General features: G+C 45.9%; 1 protein-coding gene across 2 annotated transcripts in view; it reads right to left on the reverse strand.

Moving 5' to 3' along the window:
- The window catches only part of COG7 (component of oligomeric golgi complex 7), a 65,636-nt gene that overhangs the window by 14,969 nt on the left and 28,729 nt on the right, over nucleotides 1–21,938 (reverse strand). For both annotated transcript variants that reach the window (XM_010358214.2, XM_030925390.1), the window contains exons 7-13: nucleotides 20,940–21,138; nucleotides 14,911–15,038; nucleotides 13,171–13,325; nucleotides 9,863–9,979; nucleotides 6,694–6,759; nucleotides 2,596–2,782; nucleotides 224–364 (exon numbers count right to left, since the gene is read on the reverse strand). In XM_010358214.2, coding sequence (XP_010356516.1) covers nucleotides 224–364; nucleotides 2,596–2,782; nucleotides 6,694–6,759; nucleotides 9,863–9,979; nucleotides 13,171–13,325; nucleotides 14,911–15,038; nucleotides 20,940–21,138 — 993 coding nt within the window. The remainder of the gene's footprint in view (nucleotides 1–223; nucleotides 365–2,595; nucleotides 2,783–6,693; nucleotides 6,760–9,862; nucleotides 9,980–13,170; nucleotides 13,326–14,910; nucleotides 15,039–20,939; nucleotides 21,139–21,938) is intronic.

Consider the following 21,938-nt stretch of genomic DNA (forward strand, 5'->3'; position numbering starts at 1 on the left):
AATAATCCTGAGAACCTTCTGTAAATAAAGTATCAGAGTAACTACAATAAAGATAAGAAATTCATGCTAAGCAATGAGGTGAAATTGGAAAGTGGCTCTTTCCGGCTTGGGAGAGTTAAAGCGGGATCTTCCCAAAGCTCTTGGAACACGTAAGCCCACACTCAATATGCTTGAGTTGGAGGCAGGACCCGGGGGAAATTGATGCGGTCAATGGGAAACTCACGTCCATCTTGGAAATGAGCAAGAGCTGTTGTTTGATGCGCAGGAACACGGAATCGAAAGCCAGCTGGTGGGCCTGCTGGTTAAGCCGAGTCAGCGCTGCTCGAGGTGCAGCCAGCAAGTTGTGATTGCTTGACCCTTTTTCCTAAGACAAGAAAATGCAAAAGGCAGTTGTTAGGCCCGAAACCCAACCCAAGTATTAGCTAGTTAACCATTTTGAAAACTCACAGGAGAATTGGGGGTTCTATGCAATAGTGGTTCCCAAACCCGGCTGTGCCCCCCTGTGGAACATGCTGAATTACAGATTCCCAAGCTCCACCCCAGAACTACTGCATCAGAGTTCACTGGGGTTGGAGCCCAGGAATCTGTATTTTAAATTCACTTTCCCAGGTGATTCTGATGCATTTGGGCTAACATGAGCTCACAGACTCTCAGTTTAGGAAAAGTTCACCTGTGACCATCCCTCAGGGACAGAGGAGGTAGGAAACAGGGGGGAAGCAAGATCAGAAGCTTCACATATAAATCAGAGTGATGGACAGAGCCCTAATTCCCAGGGAGGTCTGGTCAAATACACTTGGCTGAAAGCCAGAGTATGTACAACCTCCATGAGTCCCAAGGAATTCCAAATAGCCTGAGAAAATACAGAGATAGAAAGTGTAACCTTAGTTTTGCTATTATAAATGAACCGATTACAACAGACATAAATCAGATTAGCAATAAAGATAAAACAGAGTTGTTTTAACCTAATCACAGAAGCATGGATGAATGAGTTTACAGAATTGCTTTAAGAAGTGTTTGTCAAGCTCAATGCAGCCAGTTGATGGGTCAAGGTGCAAAGAGATGGGGAGGCCCTGGGAGAATAGCACTGAAGCCTCACACATGTCCAGGCCCCCTGTGCAGTTCACTCCAGAGCTCTAGGCCCTGGATAATTTTCTACTGCATCTGGCCAGGCAGGGTGGCTCACACCTGTAATCCCAGCACTTTGGGAGGCTGAGACGGGCAGATCACCTGAGGTCAGGAGTTCGAGGCCAGCCTGGCCAATATAGTGAAACCCTGTCTCTACTAAAAATACAAAAATTAGCCAAGTGTGGTGGCGCATGCCTATAATCCCAGCTACTCAGGAGGCTGAGGCAGGAGAAATGCTTGCAGCTGGGAGGTGGAGGTTGCAGTGATCCAAGATCGTACCACTGCACTCTAGCCTAGGTGACAGAGTGAGACTCCATCTCAAAAAAAATTTTTTTCTACTGCATCTGGTGCTCCAGGAACAGCAATGTCTCATCTGTCTATCACCAAGAGTGAAGTTAAAGCCAGACCAGTGAGGGAGGGGGATGGTTCTGCAAAGGATGTCCATGGTCTTCTTATAACCCTGGAGGCCACTCCTGGGGAGTTGTGTGACTCATTCCATTTGTTAGGAAGTTCTCCTGTCCCTGGACCCCAAGGGCCCAAAGCTCAAAGTCAAGGGCAGCTTTATGGCAGGCAAACTAAGAGTTTAAAGAAAAACACCAGGAGGGAACACCAATCCCCAAGTCCTCATGGTCCCATGCGGAAGCACTTATACTTGGGTAGACGCCTGGTGACTCTGCAGCCTGGCTCCTCCCTTGGGAAAGAGGAGTGACTTCTTTTGCTCCTCCTGGTATCCTGGGTTGGGGTCCTCTATTACAGGTCTGCCTGCCTGCAAGCAGTACACATCTGGTTCCCTCTCAGGAGGCTGACCCTGAATAGGGCCAGGGGCTATCCAGCTCTGCCTGACTGGCTGACAAGTTTCATTCTGGGGTGAATTACAGCAAGTCCCCCTAGCCACAGATCTAAACCCACATTCTCTTTTTTCCTTTTTTTTGAGATGGAGTCTCACTCTGTCACCCACGCTGGAGTGTAGTGGCACCATATTAGCTCACTGTAACCTGTGCCTCCCTGGTTCAAGTGATTCTCCCACCACTGCCTCCCAAGTAGCTGGAACTACAGGTGCATGCCACCACACCTGGCTAATTTTTGTATTTTTCGTAGAGACTGGGTTTCACCATGTTGGCCAGACTGGCCTCAAACTCCTGACCTCAGGTGATCCACCCACCTCGGCCTCCCAAAGTGCTGGGATTACAGGTGTGAGCCACTGCATCCGGCCTAAAGCCACACTCTCTAACCTGGCTTTTATCAGTAATAAAGATGCATCTCTTCTAACTTCTACATCTGTATCACAATGGGTTTCAAGTTTAATATATTAGCTCCTTAAAACCTCAACAGAAATGAGACAGAGAAGTAGTAGCAGGGTACACACAGCCCAGGGCCAGACACAGGGCCCGCCTGTATCCTGGAAAGGGAGAGGGGAGTGATGAGAGGAAGCCTTTCATTTGCAAGAATGCCATCTATTTGGCCTCATACCTTGAGGGTATAAAGTATTTCCATTAAACTGGCATATTCAGCAGGGTTATCTTTCTGGAGGTAATTATATTCTTGCCATGGGTTCTTGGCAGAGCTCTTCTTGTCTGTCAGGATGCTCTCCTGAAAACCAGCCAGGCTCCGGGGGCTGCAGGAATCAGATAGATACTTCCCAGCGGTGGACAAAATTCTGTAATGAAAGGAATGACCATTATACCCTGAGCTATATGCACGGAACTTTCTTCTTGGAGCAGTCAGATTGCCCTTACTAAATTTTAAGATATCTTCATGAGACAGACTGAATTAAGGTCCAGTTTATAAGGCAATGAAAGGATGCCCTTCATCATTGAGGAGTGAGCTGGACCTCAGGTGCACAATTAAAAACCCAGTGTTTTTATTCCTGCTTAACACTCACAGTGCCAGAACATGCCATCTCCCTAATATGACCAACAGCCTACATAGGGGCAGCTCTCAGTTTAGTCTGGAACACTGTGCACCTTCTGTGGAGACTTTTCTTGCTATATGAGCATCAGGGTGTAGAACAAACGCCAGGGTGGGCCACCAGCACCACCATCAGAGAGACCGCCAGGCAGGATAGCAGCTGGCTGGCTCCTGGAGAACACTGACAGCAGCTCGTTGCACGCCTCTTTACCCATGGGACCCGCCTGTCCTACATGCCGAGCTTGCGTGGTGTTTGTGCTCGGTGGCACAGGGAGGTTTATTTTTGTGGTTTAGGTGTTACAGAGAGAATTATTGAGGCTGGCACTTTCCAAACTCTTTGAGAAAGACAAACGCCTAGAGGAGGTTCCATATGATAATCCACCCCTTGTACTGCTGGGGAAGTGGAATCTTAACCTCCACCCTGTTTTCCTGAGCCCAACTTTACCACCCATCCTACCCGTCTAAATATGTACAGAATTACATGAACATTTGTAACTAGGAGAACCGCATTAAGACATAATTCCCTGCCTTCTCCTTTACTGTAATTTCTTATGAAAACATTGCTTTGGACATACCAGTTTTTAGGATGCACTCACTATTTCAAAAACAGATCCTTGAGTTGGTCAAGAAGTGCCTGTACTTGCAAATAAATCCCAGCGATAGGATCTTCCTCAGGAGCCACTGCTGATATAAGCAGCTACCTGCCTCTGCCATTAAGGTCAAGTTAATTCTTCCTGTTGCTTGAGCCAACCAGTAACTTTGGTTGGGTCTCTTATCTGTCAAACTGTGGCCTGTCTCTGCCATTGCTTTACTTCTAATCTTCACTAGTTCTTGCCTGGATTGCAGCAGGCTTCCAACTAACTGGTTTCCCTTCCTCTAGTTCTCGAAGTTCTACTTAATCTGTCCTCCTAAGGGTCAGCAGAATGATCTTCCCAGAAGGCAAATCTGATTTTGGCTTTTTCCCAAAGATAGTGCATCACAGGGGCATTAGAAAGGCCTGGCAGAGGAGAGGCCTTAGGGACCCCGGGAGGTTTCAGCCTTCTGCCCCATCAACCAATGGCAGAGCTCCCAAAGGGCTCTTGCTTCTGTTCTGCATTTAACACATGCTGTCTCATTTCCCTCCAACTGGATGGTGAGGACAAAACATGGAGTGTTCTTCATCTGTGAATTACTAGCACTAGCACAGCACCTGGTATGTGGCAGGAACTCTACAACTGTTGAAGGACGGGTGACCCGGGCTTTGGTGACCAGGTCTTCGGGGGACAGTTCAATGAGACAGTCAGGTTTTGGAAATCTAGTATAAATTTACAAGTTCCATGGCTGAGAAGTGGACAATAACTCATCATAGTTGAGGGAACCAATGGAATTGTAATGCTCCCTCCTCTGTGCACATTGCGTTCTCTTGGCACAGCAATCAGCATATTGGCACATGCTGGATGCTCCCATTAATCTCTAAGCTCTTTGAGGACAAGGATTGAGTCTAATTATCTGATATCCCCAAGACCTAGCTTAGAGCCCAGGGAAGCTGTGGCCCAGTGGGAAGAGAGGTAGGCGTAAGTAAAGTGGGAGACAGAGGTGAGTGGGGCGAGAGATAGGGGTGAGTGGGGTGGGAGGTAGGCGGCGAGTGGGGTGGGAGGTAGGGGCCAAGTGGGGCGGGAGGTAGGGGCCGAGTGGGGCGGGAGGTAGGGGCCGAGTGGGGCGGGAGGTAGGGGCCGAGTGGGGCGGGAGGTAGGCGGCGAGTGGGGCGGGAGGTAGGGGCCGAGTGGGGCGGGAGGTAGGGGCCGAGTGGGGCGGGAGGTAGGGGGCGAGTGGGGTGGGAGGTAGGAACGAGTGGGGCAGGGGGCAGGGGGTGAGCGAGGCAGAAGGTAGAGGCGAGTGAGGTAGGAGGTGGGGCAGGAGGTAGGGGCAAGTTGCTGAAGAAGGTCTGTGCTCTTCGTTGGCCATTTCTTCTCACGATTCTTTGTTTTCCATCATTTCTGAGACCACCAAATGTCTTTAGTCCAAGATTTTTTGTGATGGTTCTCCTTATGGGGAAAGGCTCATAGCAGAATACAGTGGGAGCAGCTGCTGCTGTTCCTACTCGCTCCTGAATGCCCAGCACAGAAATTGTGTGACTTTCAGGAGTGAATAAAACTGAAGTGCCACAGGCATACAATGGACTATGTGTAAATAATGTAAATGAAGTAAATGGTAATTCCTAGGACACAGATTTTCCTCAATCTCTTAATGAAGTCAAGTATTACATTCTGAAGGGTAAGGAGAGACTGGTTAGGAGCATGAATGGGGACACAATAGATAAAAGATGGGCCTCTCTCGGCTGTATTTTGCAGCCCAGAGAGGCTGAAAGCCTGGCTGAGCTTCAAGTCAAGAACAGCCTGGGTGTATCCAAGGGAGTTCCTGAAGGAGATGATGTCATCCTGGAAGCACTAAGCCTGGAAAGGGACAGTCACCATCTGTGTTCCTGGCTGAAAGGCTGCACAGTGTGTGTGGCAGGCGCCTGTAAAGCTTATCTTATCTCCCCATCAATCTCACCTGCAGCACCTAGACTCCTACCAAGGACCACTCCCCACCAACAGGCGGGTGGCAGAGGCAAGAGGTCAGAACGCGCTGGGCTGCTCCAATGACAAGATTGACGTTGGCCACCCAGTTCTTATGATCACTTATTTGCAGAAAGGAATCATTTTGTGATTTACGGGCTGAGTAAAGCAAGGCCGAGCTGAAATCTCATCTGAGAGATTTCTCTCATCCTGGGCAGCTTGGGCAAGATATAGGGAGATTTCTATGGCTCCTCTGTATTTTCCTAGAGCCCACTACTTACTTCTGGAACAGTGGTGCTTTCATTTCACTTTGTACCACTGCTAAAAATTCCATCACCCAGAGATTATTTTAGGGCAATAAAGAATCACCCAAGAAGGAGGTTAAGGAATTGCTGCTGATCCCTCAAACAACTATATCAAACAGACTTCTTCCCCTTTACTCCTAAGGAACAGAGGCATCAGCCATACCAAGGGAATCGAGAGATTTCATTGAAAGGAACAAAGAAAGAAATGTGGGAAACCAGAACCCCTTGAAGGGAAAAACTGTCTGAAGGAGGTCACCTCAGGGCAACATAAAAGCCCTGGCAGGTATGAGATGAGAGGAAGAGAGTAGAACAAGCTTTTCCAGGGCAGACCCCAGAGACTCCCCTTCGACAAACAGCCCTTCAGCAGCACGGAATTTGACTGCAGGACCCAGAAGGCAGGCTGCCTAAGTTCACGCCGATCCTGAAGGCTGGCCCAAGAGACTTCACCACCACTTGTCACACCGTTTCTATATGGAAATTTATTTTCAGTCCCAACAACTAATTTATAAACACGCAGTTGGAACCCGGCCCATTCCTAATTTGGAAACAAGATGTACTGTTTCCTCATTTAGGCTGAAACCAACATATCAAACCAAAATTACATGACCCCTGCCAATAGGACAAAGCCTTGCCCTTTTTAGGTGCTCAGTAAAGTTTAATGATGACAATCATGACACGCTGTATCTAGGTACAGACAGCTCTCCAGCCCTGTGGCCTTCAGATCTGCCATATGCTGTCCTTGCTGTACTGTGTACTAGACCAAGCTCGTGCTGATCAGGAACCCCAGGGTCTAGAGGACAATGACTCCTCTCTCCTACCTGTTGGCTAGCTGTTGCTCGAAGTCCCCACAATGCCGCAAAAGCTCTCCACAGGTGGCTATTATCCTAAACAAAACAAAAAGCACTTCAAGTTCAAGTAACTGGAATGCCGACCTTTACTGGACAAACATTTGTCTTATTCATAAAAATCCTAACTATTTGCTCCTTTGGGTAGTTCTCGTTCTGGGAAAGCCATTAAACATTTGCTGGCCTGAAATGTTTCATTCATTAGTCATTAATGTAAAAAGAAAATGCTGGTCCCTTCCAATAACCTCCACTGTCAATGGCATCTCTGCTATGAAAGCACAATTCTATCCATGGGTCCCTTAAATAATTTTACATTTCCAAAATACTCAGATTTGTCCTTGAGAAAAACAGGGTAGAGATACTTTATATCTAAAATTTATTATTTATTTACTTATTTTTGCAACTGAGTCTCGCTCTGTCACCCAGGCTGGAGTGCAATGGTGTGATCTCGGCTCACCGCAACCTCTGCCTCCCAGGTTCAAACAATTCTCCTGCCTCAGCCTCCCAAGTAGCTGGGATTATAGGCACCCGCCACCACGCCTGGCTAATTTTTGTATTTTTAGTAGACACGGGGTTTCACTATGTTGGCCAGGCTGCTCTCAAACTCCCGACCTTAAGTGATTTGCCTGCCTTGGCCTCCCAAAATGCTGGGATTATAGGAGTGAGTCACCACACCCTGCCTGTATCTAAAATAAAAAAAATTTTTTAAATGCATTATTTAATATTTGTTAGATGCCTGTTAGCTCCCAGACATAGAAAATGTTTTGGTACTAGAAGTATCTTTCCCTGATGATATGAAAGGCAGATGAAGATGAATCCATTTGTTTCTCAGAGATAAGCCCAAATGACCATCATATCCATATTGAATGATCCTTTAATTTTCAAGTCATTTTATGCCAAGCCTCAAACTCCCAGCTGCTGAGTCCTTCAACACCAAACTCTTAATGTCAGGACAAATCCAAGGATTAAAAACATCGTAAGTCTAGTTAACTTTTAACTTTCTCTAAAAGTGCCCATCATCACCAGGGTATCGAGGCATTCCATCGTAAGAAAAGTTTATGAGAAAGTAAAATATGCCACTTCCCTTAAGTGCAACAGAACAAACTTGTGCATAATATTTTCCAGAATACCAAACCACCACGGGTGATAAGGGATACAGTTAGCATCTAGAACATTAATTTTTTTTAAATTTTATTTTATTTTAAGTTCCGGGATACATGTGTAGGATGTGTAGGATTGTTACATAGGTAAATGTGTGTCATCGTGGTTTGCTGTACCTATCAACCCATAGAACATTAAATTTCATCAAAATAAAATCCAGAACAGAGCCTGTGAGGGGAGGTAATAATCTAAAATGGTCCTGAGTGGTCCTGGATCTACCCAACAGCCTTGGGTGGGTCTGGGTCTGCTCTGGCATGGGCCACCGCATTGAGAACTACATGTGTCACGGGCAAGGGTCAGGTAAGACGTGAAAGTGGGTGAAGTGCGCCAGGTGAATGGCCATTTCTCTCTTGGGAAAATATATCCAGGAGGAATGGTTTTAAGAAAAAGAAATGTCCAGATTGCTTTTTTTTTGAGACGAGGTCTTGCTCTGTCCCCCAGGCTGAAGTGCAATGGTGCAATCTTGGCTCACTGCAACCTCCACCTCCCAGGTTCAAGCAATTCTCCTGCCTCAGGCTCCCAAGTAGCTGGGATTACAGGTGTGGGCCACCATGCCCAGCTAATTTTTCTATTTTTAGTAGAGACGGGGTTTCACCATGTTGGCCAGGCTGGTCTTGAACTCCTGACCTCAGATGATCCACCTGCCTCAACCTCCCAAAGTGCTGGGATTACAGGTGTGAGCCACCGTGCCCAGCCTGCTTTTCATCTGTTGTATGGTGCTTCTCTTCTCTCCCAAGTGGTCTGAGAGCCTAATTGTATCGCTGTTAGCCTACTTGGGAGAGGAGAGAAGCACCGCACAACAGGGAACCCGTGCCATTTCTCAAGGACCCCTGCTGCCAGCCCCAGTGGCTATGACAATGCAGGCCCAGTGTTGCCTGAGCGTCTCATTTTTTAGGTGACATTAGAAATCCAGATCATGTTAAATCTAGCTTTTAAATACTGGCAACAAATCCACTTGTTAAAAACTGCAATGATCAAACATGTCCATAGGTCAAACCTGGCCATGGGCCAACAGTCCATGCTCTCCAGCTGGACATGTCAAGGACCAAATCTTCTCAGGCAACTGCTGATGGAACCTCCACCAAGCCTCAGGGCCTGGGGCAAAATAGGGTGTCTACCTAGTGGCCCATAGGCCACAGAGGCTATTCCAGAATCTGGCCATCAACAAACACTTGAGAGGGTCACCTCAGTTCCTTTCACTGAACCCTTTTTTTTTTTTTTTTTTTTTTGAGCCAGGGTTTCACCCTGTCACCCAGGCTGGAGTGCAGCAGCAGGATCTCGGCTCACTGTAACCTCTGCCTCCCAGGGTCAAGCAATTCCCCTGCCTCAGCCTCCCGAGTAGCTGGGATTACAGGCATGCACCACCACACCCGGCCAATTTTTGTATTTTTAGTAGAGATGGGGTTTCACCATGTTGGCCAGGTTCGTCTCGAACTACTGACCTCAAGTGATCTGCCTGCCTCAGCCTCCAAAAGTGCTGGGATGAAAAGCATGAGCCACCAAGCCCAGCCCTTTCACTGAACTCTTAAATGACCTTTTCCAGGCCAAATAGCATTGCCTGGAACCATTTACTACCATGTACCATGGTTCTCAGATCCAGAAACAGGATCCAAACACCTGTGCATTTTCTAGTACATAAGCCCTAAGTTATTTTAGGTCTATAAAAACTAGGCTAAGGGGGGGTAAAAAATCTCACATCAAATATAAAAAATTTAAGTCATTAACGGAGATGAGGCATTTGTAAAGAACTTTAAAAAATATCTTAAGAGCTGGAGGAGTCTTTTTGTTGGTTAGTTTGGGTTGGGTTTTTATTTATTGGTTTGTGTTTAGAGTCTGGAGTATTTGCTTTTTAAAAAGGCAGTGAAAGAAAAAAAAAAACAATGAACCCCTTCCAAACATATTTGTCATTTCTATATACTATATCATGCATGTTTATGCTGACTACATTAGGAACAAGCTTGAATTACAACCCCCGGTTTACCTAATGGAGTTCTGAAAAGCCGTCCAATCTTCCTGGAAGAGGGAGTCGGGAGGAATGTCATCCAGTTTGCACTTCTTTCGTATGGACTGGAGAGTGCTGGTGAAATCAGACACATACCTGCCGGGAAAGGGAAGAAAATGGTAGGGAGGTCACCATCGATTCCCCAACTCTAAAGAGACCTGGAATTCTACAGCTTTGGACAAACTGCTAATGGCCTTGAGAGCATCTTTAGAGGCTCCCACCGAGGAGTGAAACTGCTTGTAAACCTCTGACCACAAAAAGGTCTTCTCTATGTGGCAAGACTGTCTTCACCACCTGGTTGAGCAGTTTCTAAGAGAGATGCCCAAGAAGAGAAGGAAGGAATAATCGTGAAGTTGACTCCAGGGAGCAACCAGGTGAGAAATGATGCTGATAAATCCCCCCTCATCCAGATAAGTACATTTCTGAGAAAGCAGGTTTGAAGAACTATTTAAACATCACAGTCCCAAGGTAATAACTGACTGTGACCTGGCATAACGTAAGGAAGGTCGTGACATCCCAGGTACCTCTGCATCATTCTCATCCTCTAAATTTAAATACCCGTGGCACAGAGATTAAAGTTTCACAGCTGGCAAGGGTCTGACTTTAATGGGACAGAAGCATGAAAGTGGATTCAAAGCCAGGAGATCCTCCCTCACATGCTGCGCTGTTTGCTCTCACTGTACACACCTACTTTTCCCTCATAGCATCTAAAACACTGTAGTTAAACAGCTTGTTTAGACAGGGCATGGTGGCTCACACCTGTAATCCCAGCACTTTGGGAGGCTAAGGAGGGAGGATCACTTGAGCTCAAGGAGTTTAAGACCTGCCTGGGCAATACAGTGAGAACCCATTTCCAAAAAAAAAAAAAACAAAAAAATTAGGCGGGTGTGGTAGCTCATGCCTATAATCATAGCACTTTGGGAGGCTGAGGTGGGAGGACCCCTTGTGCCTAGCAGTTCAAGACCACACTGGCTGACATGGCAAAACTTTGTCTCTACAAAGAATACAAAAATTAGCTCGGCATGGTGGCATGTGCCTGTAGTCCAAGCTACTTGGGAGGCTGAGGTGGAAACATGGCTTGAGCCTAGGAGGTCAAGGCTGCAGTGGGCCATGAGCACACCACTGCACTCCAGCCTGGGTGGCAGAGCAAGACCTTGTTTCCAGATAAAGAAATAGCCTGTGTGATGCTTATTGCTGCTGCTCAACTTTAAGCTCTGGGAGAACAGAGTGTGTGCCCCATACTTATACCCCCATGTCCTCTGAAAGCTAAGAAACCTGGGACATTTGCATGCATCACAAGAGGCCTTGCTGCTTGCCCCTCCCAAACAGAAGATCTAAATGAGGAAAGTGAAATGTGAGGACCCAGGGCACAGTCCCAAAAGGTCAGTCCATGCAGTGGAGACATAGGCCACCAAGTGGAAGAAGCGGCTTTCAGGCGGAAAGCTACAAAACACAGAGTCCCACTGACAACACCTTCCCCTTGCATCAACAGAGGTGAAAGCTTCCTAGGGTTGTAAGTCCCAGGAGGGAGAGGGGCTGGCCTCAAGGACAAACCGACAGGGGAACGTTAAGGAACACGATTGTGCTTTAGCCATGGGAGGTTAAACAACCGTGTCACCAACCCCGAAACTATGGCAAACATCCATGTGCTCTGCAGAAAGAGCAGTCGCACCCTGCAGGAGGAGTTGTGTTTAGCCACTATTCTCAGGTATGGCTATAAGCAAATGCTTTCTCTAGTTCATTATCTGTCGATCCTGAACTCTAAATGAGTTTGTCATGAAAAATCTCAGAGGAAAGCATCACTTTCATCACATCATCTTTGTCCTCAAACCCTCCAGCTGTTTCTCACAATACACATTTCCAGTTGTCAACCACGTCAGAGTCACTGTGTTAGGGGCTTTAATGGTATGTTTTTGGTTAATATTCACAACCTCCTTGGAAAGGAGATATTGTCATCATCAGTTTACTGAGAGGAGCACTATCATCTCCAAGGTCCCCACTAGTAAGTGTCCAGAGCTCCTGTGACCATCACAGTCTTAACACTCCTCCTTCTTGAACCACCAGTTGGCCGCTATACTCTATACTTCATCCTAGTTTGAGTTAGGCCAACCTACTCCTGCCTCCCCTGCATGCCCTGTCCTCCTTGCCCCTGCCTCCCTTAATGCCCTTTCCCAAACCCTCCTCACTACTGAACAATGTGCCACTTGAACCCTGCCCAAGTTAGCTTCAACCTGATTTCCCTAATTTTATAAGCATCAGCTATTTTGGTAACTTCAAAATCTTCCCTTTTAGAGAAGATGGCCTGGGTTTTCCAGGTATACTTTTGTACAGTTTGAATGCTTAATATGGAAATGTATTATTTTTATTTATTTTTTAGTTTTTGAGACTGAGTTTTGTTCTTGTTGCACAGGCTGGAGTGCAATGGCGCAGTCTTGGCTCACTGCAAGCTCTGCCTCCTGGATTTAAGTGATTTTTATGTCTCAGCTTCCTAAGTAGCTGGGATTACAGGCATCCACCACCATGCCTAGCTAATTTTTGCATTTTTAGTAGAGATGAGTTTCGCCACGTTGACCAGGCTGGTTTCGAACTCCTGACCTCAAGTGATCCACCCGCCTCAGCCTCCCGAAGTGCTGGGATTACAAGTGTGAGCCACTGCACCCAGTCTGATGTTTCTTTTTCTGTAGGAACACATCTGGGCTCATCTGGCCACACCAGATGAAATGTCTACGAGGAACTACTTTTGAGATGCTGGATGCCGGATGGCAATGCCAGAGAGCTCTGGGTCCAAGGAGCCTCCACAGTTCACAGAGGCATGCTCGGTATTTCTGGAACAATCATAGACAGGGCTTCACCTTGTTGGCCAGGCTGGTTTCGAACTCCTAAGCTTAAGCAATCCACCTGTCTTGGCCTACCAAAGTACTGGGATTACAGGTGTGACTCACCACACCAGGCCATAGATCCTTTTTCTTGCTCAAATAAACTTTGTTAAATTTAACTTGTCTAAGGTTTCTTTTTTTTTCCTTAACATACTTTAACTGCTGCACAAGTTTCCTCATATGAATATGTCACATCTTATGTAGCCTTCCCCAATGGGTAGACATTTACGTTGTTTCAAATGTTCCACCATTACAAACAATGCCACTGTGAATATCCTTAACAACATCCTCTTGGGCTCAGGTGCAAGTGTTTCCCAGGGTTCAGAGAACGAATACAGAACATGTGCATTTTTAACTGGGACAAACAGTGCTCCAATGTGGCCCGTCTGGTCCCCAGTCCCCCAGCCTTACTTGGCAAAGAGGGATTTCAGGGCTGACAGCAGGCCGCAGGTCCCCAGGCCATTGGTGAATCTGACGCATCTGTCAACGGCTGCAGACGCCAGACCAAATAGCTTGTTCACAGAGTGGCTCAGCTCCTGCACACAGTCAATCACTTCCCCATGCTCCTGGTGAGCAAATACAGACAAACAAAAGCTATGTCAGGCTTTAGAACAGACGTTGAGATAGGGGAAGACCTCCAAGCCCTCTCATCTGTAGTAAAATCACTTAATAACGATGTCAGAAATATAGTCCCAACCTTTGAACGCTCCTCTAGAACCTGAATCAAGGGAGAACAGTCTAAGTCATCAGTGGGATCATGAAAATTCACTCCTAGCAGAAAAGCATGATCAAATGTCTGTCTACTTCATCCTAATGTTTTTCATTGCTTTCCTCTTTTTCTGTGATTATTAAGATGGTATCTCTCCCTCTGGCTCTTGAGCTAGGATTCAAATTCTCCATATCAGAAGCTCCAGAGAATGTAGCAAAAGGCGGCTGGGTGTGGTGGCTCAAGCCTGTAATCCCAGTACTTTGAACGGCAGAGGTGGGCAGATTATTCGAGCCCAGGAGTTTGAGACTAGCCTGGGCAACATGGCGAAAACCCATCTCTACAAAAAATTAGCCTGGCGTGGTGACGTGCACCTGTAGTCCCAGCTACTGGGAAGCTGAGGTGGGAGGATCGCTTGAGCCTCGGAGATCAAGGTTGCAGTGAGCTGTGACTGTGCCACTGCACAGCAACCTGGGCACCACTGGACTTCAAACTGGGTGACAGAGCAAGACCCTCTCAAAAAAAATAAAAATAAATAAATAAATAAGACAAAAGGAAAATGCTTCCTTCCTTCAGGGGCAAGTATGGCACTGAAGTGCAACAGATTTTCTAGGTATATCCTCAGAAAACAAGAAAATGGTTGAGAGGCAGTAGATTTGAACTACTATAAGATCAATTCTGAAATGTCAATGCACCTCATGCTAGACAACCTTATGACTTGAAAACAGAATAATATTTGAAATGGAAATGGCCTCAGTTCCACTCTTCATGCCCACATAGTGAACCTGCCCCTGCAACATTGCCCATGAGTGCTAAGCTCCTGTGCCCATTTGCATGTCTTCCTTAAACAAAAGACAGTCTTAATAAGAAATTACTAAACCAGGGAGATAATCAACTTATCCCCAAAAGATTTAAGCCTCTCATTTTGTTTAAACCTTCACTGGGGATTTTAAATAGAAAACTAGGGCCCGGTAGGTTGTCACATGCCTGTAATTCCAGTAGTTTGGAAGCCCCAGGTGGGTGGATTGCTTGAGCCCAGGAGTTTGAGACCAGCCTGGGCAACATGGCAAAACCTGTTCTCTACAAAACATATACAAAAATGAGCCAGGCATGATGATACATGCCTGGAGTCTCAGCTACTCAGGAAGAGGCTGAGGCAAGAGGATCACTTGAGCCCAGGAGGTTGAGGCTGCAATGAGCTGTTATTGCACTACTACATTCCAGCCTGGGCGACAGATGGAGACCCTGTTTCAATCCATCAATCAACAGAAAATTGGTAGCAAATATACGGACTCGTTTTATATTGGGATTACAAGAGCCCATGAGTGCTTAAATCCCGTATTTCAGCACCCCAGATCCCAACCCCCAGCCCTCTCCCAGACGTGGCCAAGAGTCTGGCTAACAGAATGCTTCCTCAGCGTCCCCAGGACGCACTGCGACTTTACCAAAGGCACGGCGCTCATCTGGATGAGGAGGTTGCTCTCTTCCATGTCGCCATACTTCAGCTGGTAGGGTTTGTATGGATCATACACGACATCCACCAGCTCTGTGACTTTTACCAGATTGTGTTCATCTTTAGAGAATCAGAAATGTAAAACGATCATGAACAAAGAAACTGAAATTAACTATGGGAAAGCAACAATCAAGAGGTGCTCTACTAGAACTTTCCCCACTTGATCTCCAGAGGGGAATACATTTTGTTAAGCAGCTTTTATCATTCATGGAAGCTTCTCCTACAATCAGTTCAGCAAATATCTGGATAAATTTGGGCTTTGCACATGGTTTGCCTAAAGCACTATTAAAGACACCAGCCCCCTGAATCCCATGGCCCATCACGGATAAGAATCCCTTCAAAAGATAACCCTCATTGGCTGGGTGCGGTGGCTCATGCCTGTAATCCCAACACTTTGGGAGGCCAAGGCGGGCAGATCAACTGAGGTCAGAAGTTCGAGACCAGCCTGACCAACATGGAGAAACTGAAACCCTGTCTCTACTAAAAATACAAAATTAGCCGGGCATGGTTGCACATGCCTGTAATCCCAGCTACTCAGGAGGCTAAGGAAGGAGAATCGCTTGAACCTGGGAGGCGGAGGTTGTGGTGAGCCGAGATCACGCCATTGCACTCCAGCCTGGGCAATAAGAGCAAGACTCCGTCTCCAAAAGAAAAAAAAAAAAATAACCCTCGTCAAGGTCAGGTTCAAGAATTGCCAGAGGCTGGGCACGGTGGCTCATGCTTGTAATCCCAGCACTTTGGAAAGCCGAGGCAGGTGGATCACCTGAGGTCAAGAGTTTGAGACCAGCCTACCCATTATGGTGAAACCCCATCTCTACTAAAAATACAAAAATTAGTGGAGCACGGTGGCGGGCACCTGTCATTCCAGCTACTCGGGAGGCTGAGGCAGGAGAATCGCTTGAACCGAGGAGGCGGAGGTTGTAGTGAGCCAAGATTGTGTCACTGCACACCAGCCTGAGTGACAGAGTAAGACTCCATCTCATTAAAAAAAAAAAAAAAAAAAAAAAGCCGGGCGCGGTGGCTCAAGCCTGTAATCCCAGCACTTTGGGAGGCCGAGACGGGTGGATCACAAGGTCAGGAGATCGAGACCATCCTGGCTAACACGGTGAAACCCCGTCTCTACTAAAAAATATAAAAAACTAGCCGGGCGAGGTGGCGGGAGCTTGTAGTCCCAGCTACTCGGGAGGCTGAGACAGGAGAATGGCATAAACCCGGGAGGCAGAGCTTGCAGTGAGCTGAGATCCAGGCCACTGCACTCCAGCCTGGGCGACAAAGCGAGACTCCGTCTCAAAAAAAAAAAAAAAAAAAAAGAATTGCCACAGAGAAAAGGCAATACAGGAAGAATAATTCCCATGCCACATATTCCTAGGACTTCACAGAAACAGGATACCCCTACTGCCTGGGCGTGGTGGCTCACTGCGTGTAATCCCAGCACTTTGGGAGGCCGAGGTGAGCGGATTACTTGAGGTCAGGAGTTTGAGACCAGCCCTGGCCAATATTGTGAAACCCGTCTCTACTAAAAATACAAAAAAAAAATTTAGCTGGGCATGGTAGCATGCACCTGTGGTCCCAGCTACCTGGGAGGCTGAGGCAAGAGAACAGCTTGAACCCGGGAAGCAGAGATTACACCACTGCACTCCAGCCTGGGCGACAGAAGTGAGACTCTGTCTCGAAACAAAAACAAAAAACAAAAGGATACCCCATAGCCCAGGCATTCCAAAAATTCCTACGTTCAACCACATAAAAATGTAAAACATGCTATATCAAAATGTAAATGTGCATATTCTATAACACAGTAATTCAGTTCCTGAAAATCATCTCAAAGAAATCAACATATACACAGAGATAGAAGGATGTTCATGGAAACATGGCTCAGAATCAGAAAGCTTCGGACACAGTCTCAACAGGGGATTAGTAAAAGTAATAGCCTACTTACTGGTGTCCTCACCTCCTTCTGGTCCCTACCTCCAGATAGTTTTATTATTACTTCTGTAGCCTCATCCTCCTTCCCTTTTTCTCTAGCTCCTAGCCTTCTCTCAGTTCCTAAAAGCTTCCTTCTGTTCACATGCTGATCCTCTGTCTGGAAGGACCGGCTTCGTCCCTTACCCTCTTCATCTAGTTAACTCCTACTTCTCCTTCAATACTCACCCAGCTAAAGTCTGCTGGTCTTGATTTCTGGCACCAATTTTACAAGGTTTTGTAGAAATTAGGTAAAGCAATGTGGGTTTAACGTGGTAATAATCAAATCTGCACATGTATAGAATCCAAAGTGCTATTTCTTTTTTTCTTTTCTTTTTTCTTTGAGACAGGGTCTCACTCAGTTCCGCAGACTAAGGTGCAGTGGTCCACCCACAGGTCACCACTGCCTTGGCCTCCCAGGCTCAAGAGATCTCCCCACCCCAGCCTCCTCAATAGCTAGCACTACAGGTGTGTGCCACTACACCTGGCTAAATTTTTTTGTTTTTTGTAGAGATGGGGTCTCACTATGTTGCCAGGGGTCATCTTGAACTCCTGGACTCAAATGATTCCCCCACCTTGGCCTCCCAAAGTGCTGAGATTAAGGTGCAAGCCCCCATGCCTGACCCAAAATGCTGTTTCTGAATGGTGGGTTGAGAATGATTTTTTTTTCCTTCCTTGTATTTTCTAGATTTTTCTATAATGATAAAGTCAATCTAAATTTTTTAAATTTACTGTATATTGCATAATCTTTTATATTTTGAATTGTATTAGGTACATGTATTAATTATTAAAATAATAGAGAAAATGTTAAAGGTAAAACTAAAAGTTAGGCAATATATTTACAACATATTTGATAAACAACGGTAAAAATTCCTGACTATATAAGGATCTTTCAGGTATATGCACCAAATTTGTAACAGTGGTTAAAGTGGGATTATAGGAGAGTTATTTTGTGTCACAGATTTCTATATCATTAATTCTTATAATACATACTTTTGTCACTTTTTATAATATAATTAATAATATATTATTTTAAATAAATTGCTCTTACAAATTAACCAGAAATCGGTTAAACTCCCAAACAAAATAACAGGCTAAAGAATAAGCAATTCAAAAGAGAAAAGATACTTTTTATAACGTAACTTTCAAACTTGCTAATAACCAAAGTGAAAAACTAAAATGATATATTAGTAATTGTCTAAGAACCTGCCAATGACAGGAGAAAAAAAGAGTCTAGTGCTGGTGAGGGCATGGGAGCACAGGCACCTTTGTTCACTACTGATAGATACAAAAATAGGTCTAAAGAACGAAATGTGTCAGGATGCTGAGGCAGGAGAATGGCGTAAACCCGGGAGGTAGAGGCTGTAGTGAGCGGAGATCGCACCACTGCACTCCAGCCTCGGCAAGAGAGCGAGACTCCATCTCAAAAAAAAAAAAAAAAAAAAGGAACAAAATGTGACAAGTATCTTCAAATTTTTCATTTCTAAGCAACTGCAAATGTAAACTTATCCTAAGGAATAATCGGAGCTAGGCTCAAAAACTAATGTATAAAACAGTTCATAATAGTTTTATATATCATAGTGATTTAAAAATGGTAGTAAATTGGCCAGGTGTGGTAGCTTACACCTGTAATCCCAGCACTTTGAGAGGCCAAGGCAGGAGAATCGCTTGAGTCTAGGAGTTTGAGACCAGCCTGAGCAAAATAAGGAGACCCTGTCTCTACAAAAAATTTTTAAAAATGAGTCAGCCTTGGTGGCATGTGCCTGTGGTCCCAACTACTCAGGAGGCTGAGTTCAGAGAATCACTTGAGCCCAGAAGGTTCAAGGCTACAGTGAGCTGTGATAATGTCACTGCACTCTAACCTGGGCAAGAGAGCAAGACCTTGTCTCAAAAAAACAATAAAAACAACAAAACTATGTCTTAGGAAAACATTTAATGACATAAGAAAATGCTCATTATATTATTTCGAGCATTTCAAAAAATGAAAATATAAGACTGTCGACAACCAATATTTTAAGATATTTTGTATATATTATATAACACATTATTACATGTAAATACATAGAAGTATATGTTAAATATATATTATGTATTTATATTTATATGGTAGATATTAAGTATTTATATTAATATTTGTGAACAATGTATATTTATATTTGTATTACTGGAAGCAAAAAATGTTGGTGGTTCTGACTGATGAGTTTATGGATTGTTCTTGCTCTCTTTTTATTTTTATTTTTGTGTGTGTTTCCAAAGAATTTTAAAGTTAAAAGAAAAACCAAAACTCTTTTGGAAAACCTCAGGGAGAATCATTAGTAATCTAGGTCAAGTGTGGTGGCTCATGCCTATAATCCCAGCACTTTGGGAGGCCAAGATGGGCGGATCACTTCAGGTAAGGAGTTTGAGACCAGCCTGGCCAACATGGTGAAACCCTGTCTCTACTAAAAATACAAAAAAATTAGCTAGATGTGGTAGTGTGTGCCTGTAATCCCAGCTACTCAGAAGGCTGAGGCAGGAGAATTGCTTGAACCTGGGAGGCGGAGGTTGCAGTGAGCCAAGATTGCGCCACTGCACTCCAGCCTGTGCGACAAAGCAAGTCTCTGTCTCAAAAAAAAAGAAAAAAAAGTAAAAGAAATCTAAAGTCCCAGCCGGGCATGGTGGCTCACACCTGCTCTAATCCCAGCACTTCAGGAGGCTGAGGCGGGTCGATCACCTGAGGTCATGAGTTCAAGACCAGCCTGGCCAACATGGCTAAACCCCATCTCTACTAAAAAATACAAAAATGAACTGGGTGTGGTGGCACACACCTGTAATCCCAACTACTCAGGAGGCTGAGGCAGGAGAATTGCTTGAACCTAGGAGGTGGAGATTGTAGTGAGTGGAGATCGCACCACTGCACTCCAGCCTGGGTGAGACTGAGACTCGTCCCATGGCTGACTAGCAAAGCACTTCTAGATCTGTCTCAAGAGTGGTTCTCTTCCCCAATACATCCATCCCCAGGGGAAGGATACGGCTGTTCCTTGCTCCACCTTCGTCCCACAGTGCTGCGGCAACTCGCCTTAGCCCAGCTCTCTCAATTCTCTTTAGCCACTTCCACAAAGGCATCACGGTCCCTTGGAAGCTGCCCCATCCACCGGGCCTTTCCCATAACTAAGGCCTGACCTGTGAGCGTGCCAAAAACACCGACGAGTCATCAGGAATCTGAACAATAAACACACTCCCTGGAATGTACAATGCAATTATACACAAATGTAATTAAAGAGAGTAACTATTAAATAAACCAAGGCAGTGACACACAGCCGCCAAACAGCAGAACAAGGCCTTCCTGAAGCAATTTCCTGATTTGACAGCAACATGCGTCACGGGATCTGTGTTCTTTAAAAATTTATGAAGCTTTTAACATAGATGGGAAAGAGCTTGGAGAGCGTCACACACCAGGCGCTGTTTACCCAAATGGGAGTAAGGGATGCTCTGCTCTCAGTCGGCCACCGGGGAAAGCCCATTTTCTCTACAACTACCTGTACTCCTAACACAGCTCCCCTGCCCTAGGGCACTTGCTGTTGCTCCTACAAAAAGCCCCTGTAGCCTATTTGTTCTCTAAAACTGACTTTTGAGGGTGAACTGTCTGAGGCTTCGTGAGGACTTTGAAGGATGAGCACACTTGCCTCCTGGTGTAATCTGCTGCCAACTCTTTGCCATAACGTCTCCCTACCTCACTGTGATGCCTCTTTTATATCCCAAGCCCCCGCAGAGGTGTCCATCACCTCCCCGGAGCATGTAAGGCAACCAGGCAGCACTGGAGCCAGGCAAATATATTAAACAACTATTTCCCCGATGGCAACGTTTTCATGGAAAAGCCCTCCACATCTGCTGAGAAGGAAAACACCGATCCCTTCCATTTCTGTAAAATCAGTCATCTGAAAAGGCAAACATCCAGGCCCCAGAAGCTTCAGAAAGAGCGAGTAAAGACAAGCTGGAGAACTGGCAGGAAGGAATGTTTACGTAGGTGGGGGAGCAGTGCCATCTCCAAGCCCTTGGCGAAGTGGGCAGTGGTGTCGTAGAACTCCAGCAGCCTGGTGAGCTCCTGCTCGGGCCCTGCCCTCTCCACACCGTTGCTGAGGCAGGAGGGCAGCGAGGGCATGAGGGCCCCCAGGGTCTGAATCAGCAGCACCATTACCACCTCGTGGGGCTTCTGGAAAACCTGCAGTGAGAGAGACGTGTACCTGCCTTAGCACATGGAGCCAAGTAGGAGCCCACCTTTTTTAAAAAACTTTTCTGAGATGCCAGGCATGGTGGCTCATGCCTGTAATCCTAGCACCTTGGGAGGCAAAGGCAGGTGGATCACTTGAGGCCAGGAGTTCAAGACCAGCTTGGCCAACATGGTGAGACCGTCTCTACCAAAAATACAAAAATTAGCTGGGTGTGATGGCACATGCCTGTAATCCCACCTATTGGAGAGGCAGGGGCAGAAGAATCACTTGAACCTGGGAGGTGCGGGTTGCAGTAAGCCAAGATTGCACCACTGCATTCTAGCCTGGGTGATAGAGCGAGACTCTGTCTCAAAAAAACAAAAATAAATAAAAATTAAAAATTAAAAACCTTTTCAAGATAGGGTCTCATCTGCCACCCAGGCTGAAGTGCAGTGGCATAATCATAGCTCACTGCAGTCTTTAACTCCCAGGCTCAAGTGATCTTCCCACCTTAGCCTCCCAAGTAGCTGACACTGCAGGCACACTACCACACCTGGCTAATTTTTTATTTTATTTTTTGTAGAGACAGGGTCTCACTATGTTGCCCAGGCTGGTCTCAAACTCCTAGCCTCAAGCTATCCTCCTTCCTCAACTTCCCAAAGTGTTGGGATTACAGATGTGAGCCACAGCACCTTTTAAAGAAGTATAACTTTTAAAGAAGCTGTCTCCTGGGTCATCTCAAAAGGATCTCCCCTGATCGATGAAAAGAGGTCTAGTTTAGAGCTATAATCCCAAAGTTTTTCTCATGGCA

The sequence above is a fragment of the Rhinopithecus roxellana genome, chromosome 20 (assembly GCF_007565055.1).
Source record: "Rhinopithecus roxellana isolate Shanxi Qingling chromosome 20, ASM756505v1, whole genome shotgun sequence".
Taxonomy (NCBI): Eukaryota; Metazoa; Chordata; class Mammalia; order Primates; family Cercopithecidae; genus Rhinopithecus; species Rhinopithecus roxellana.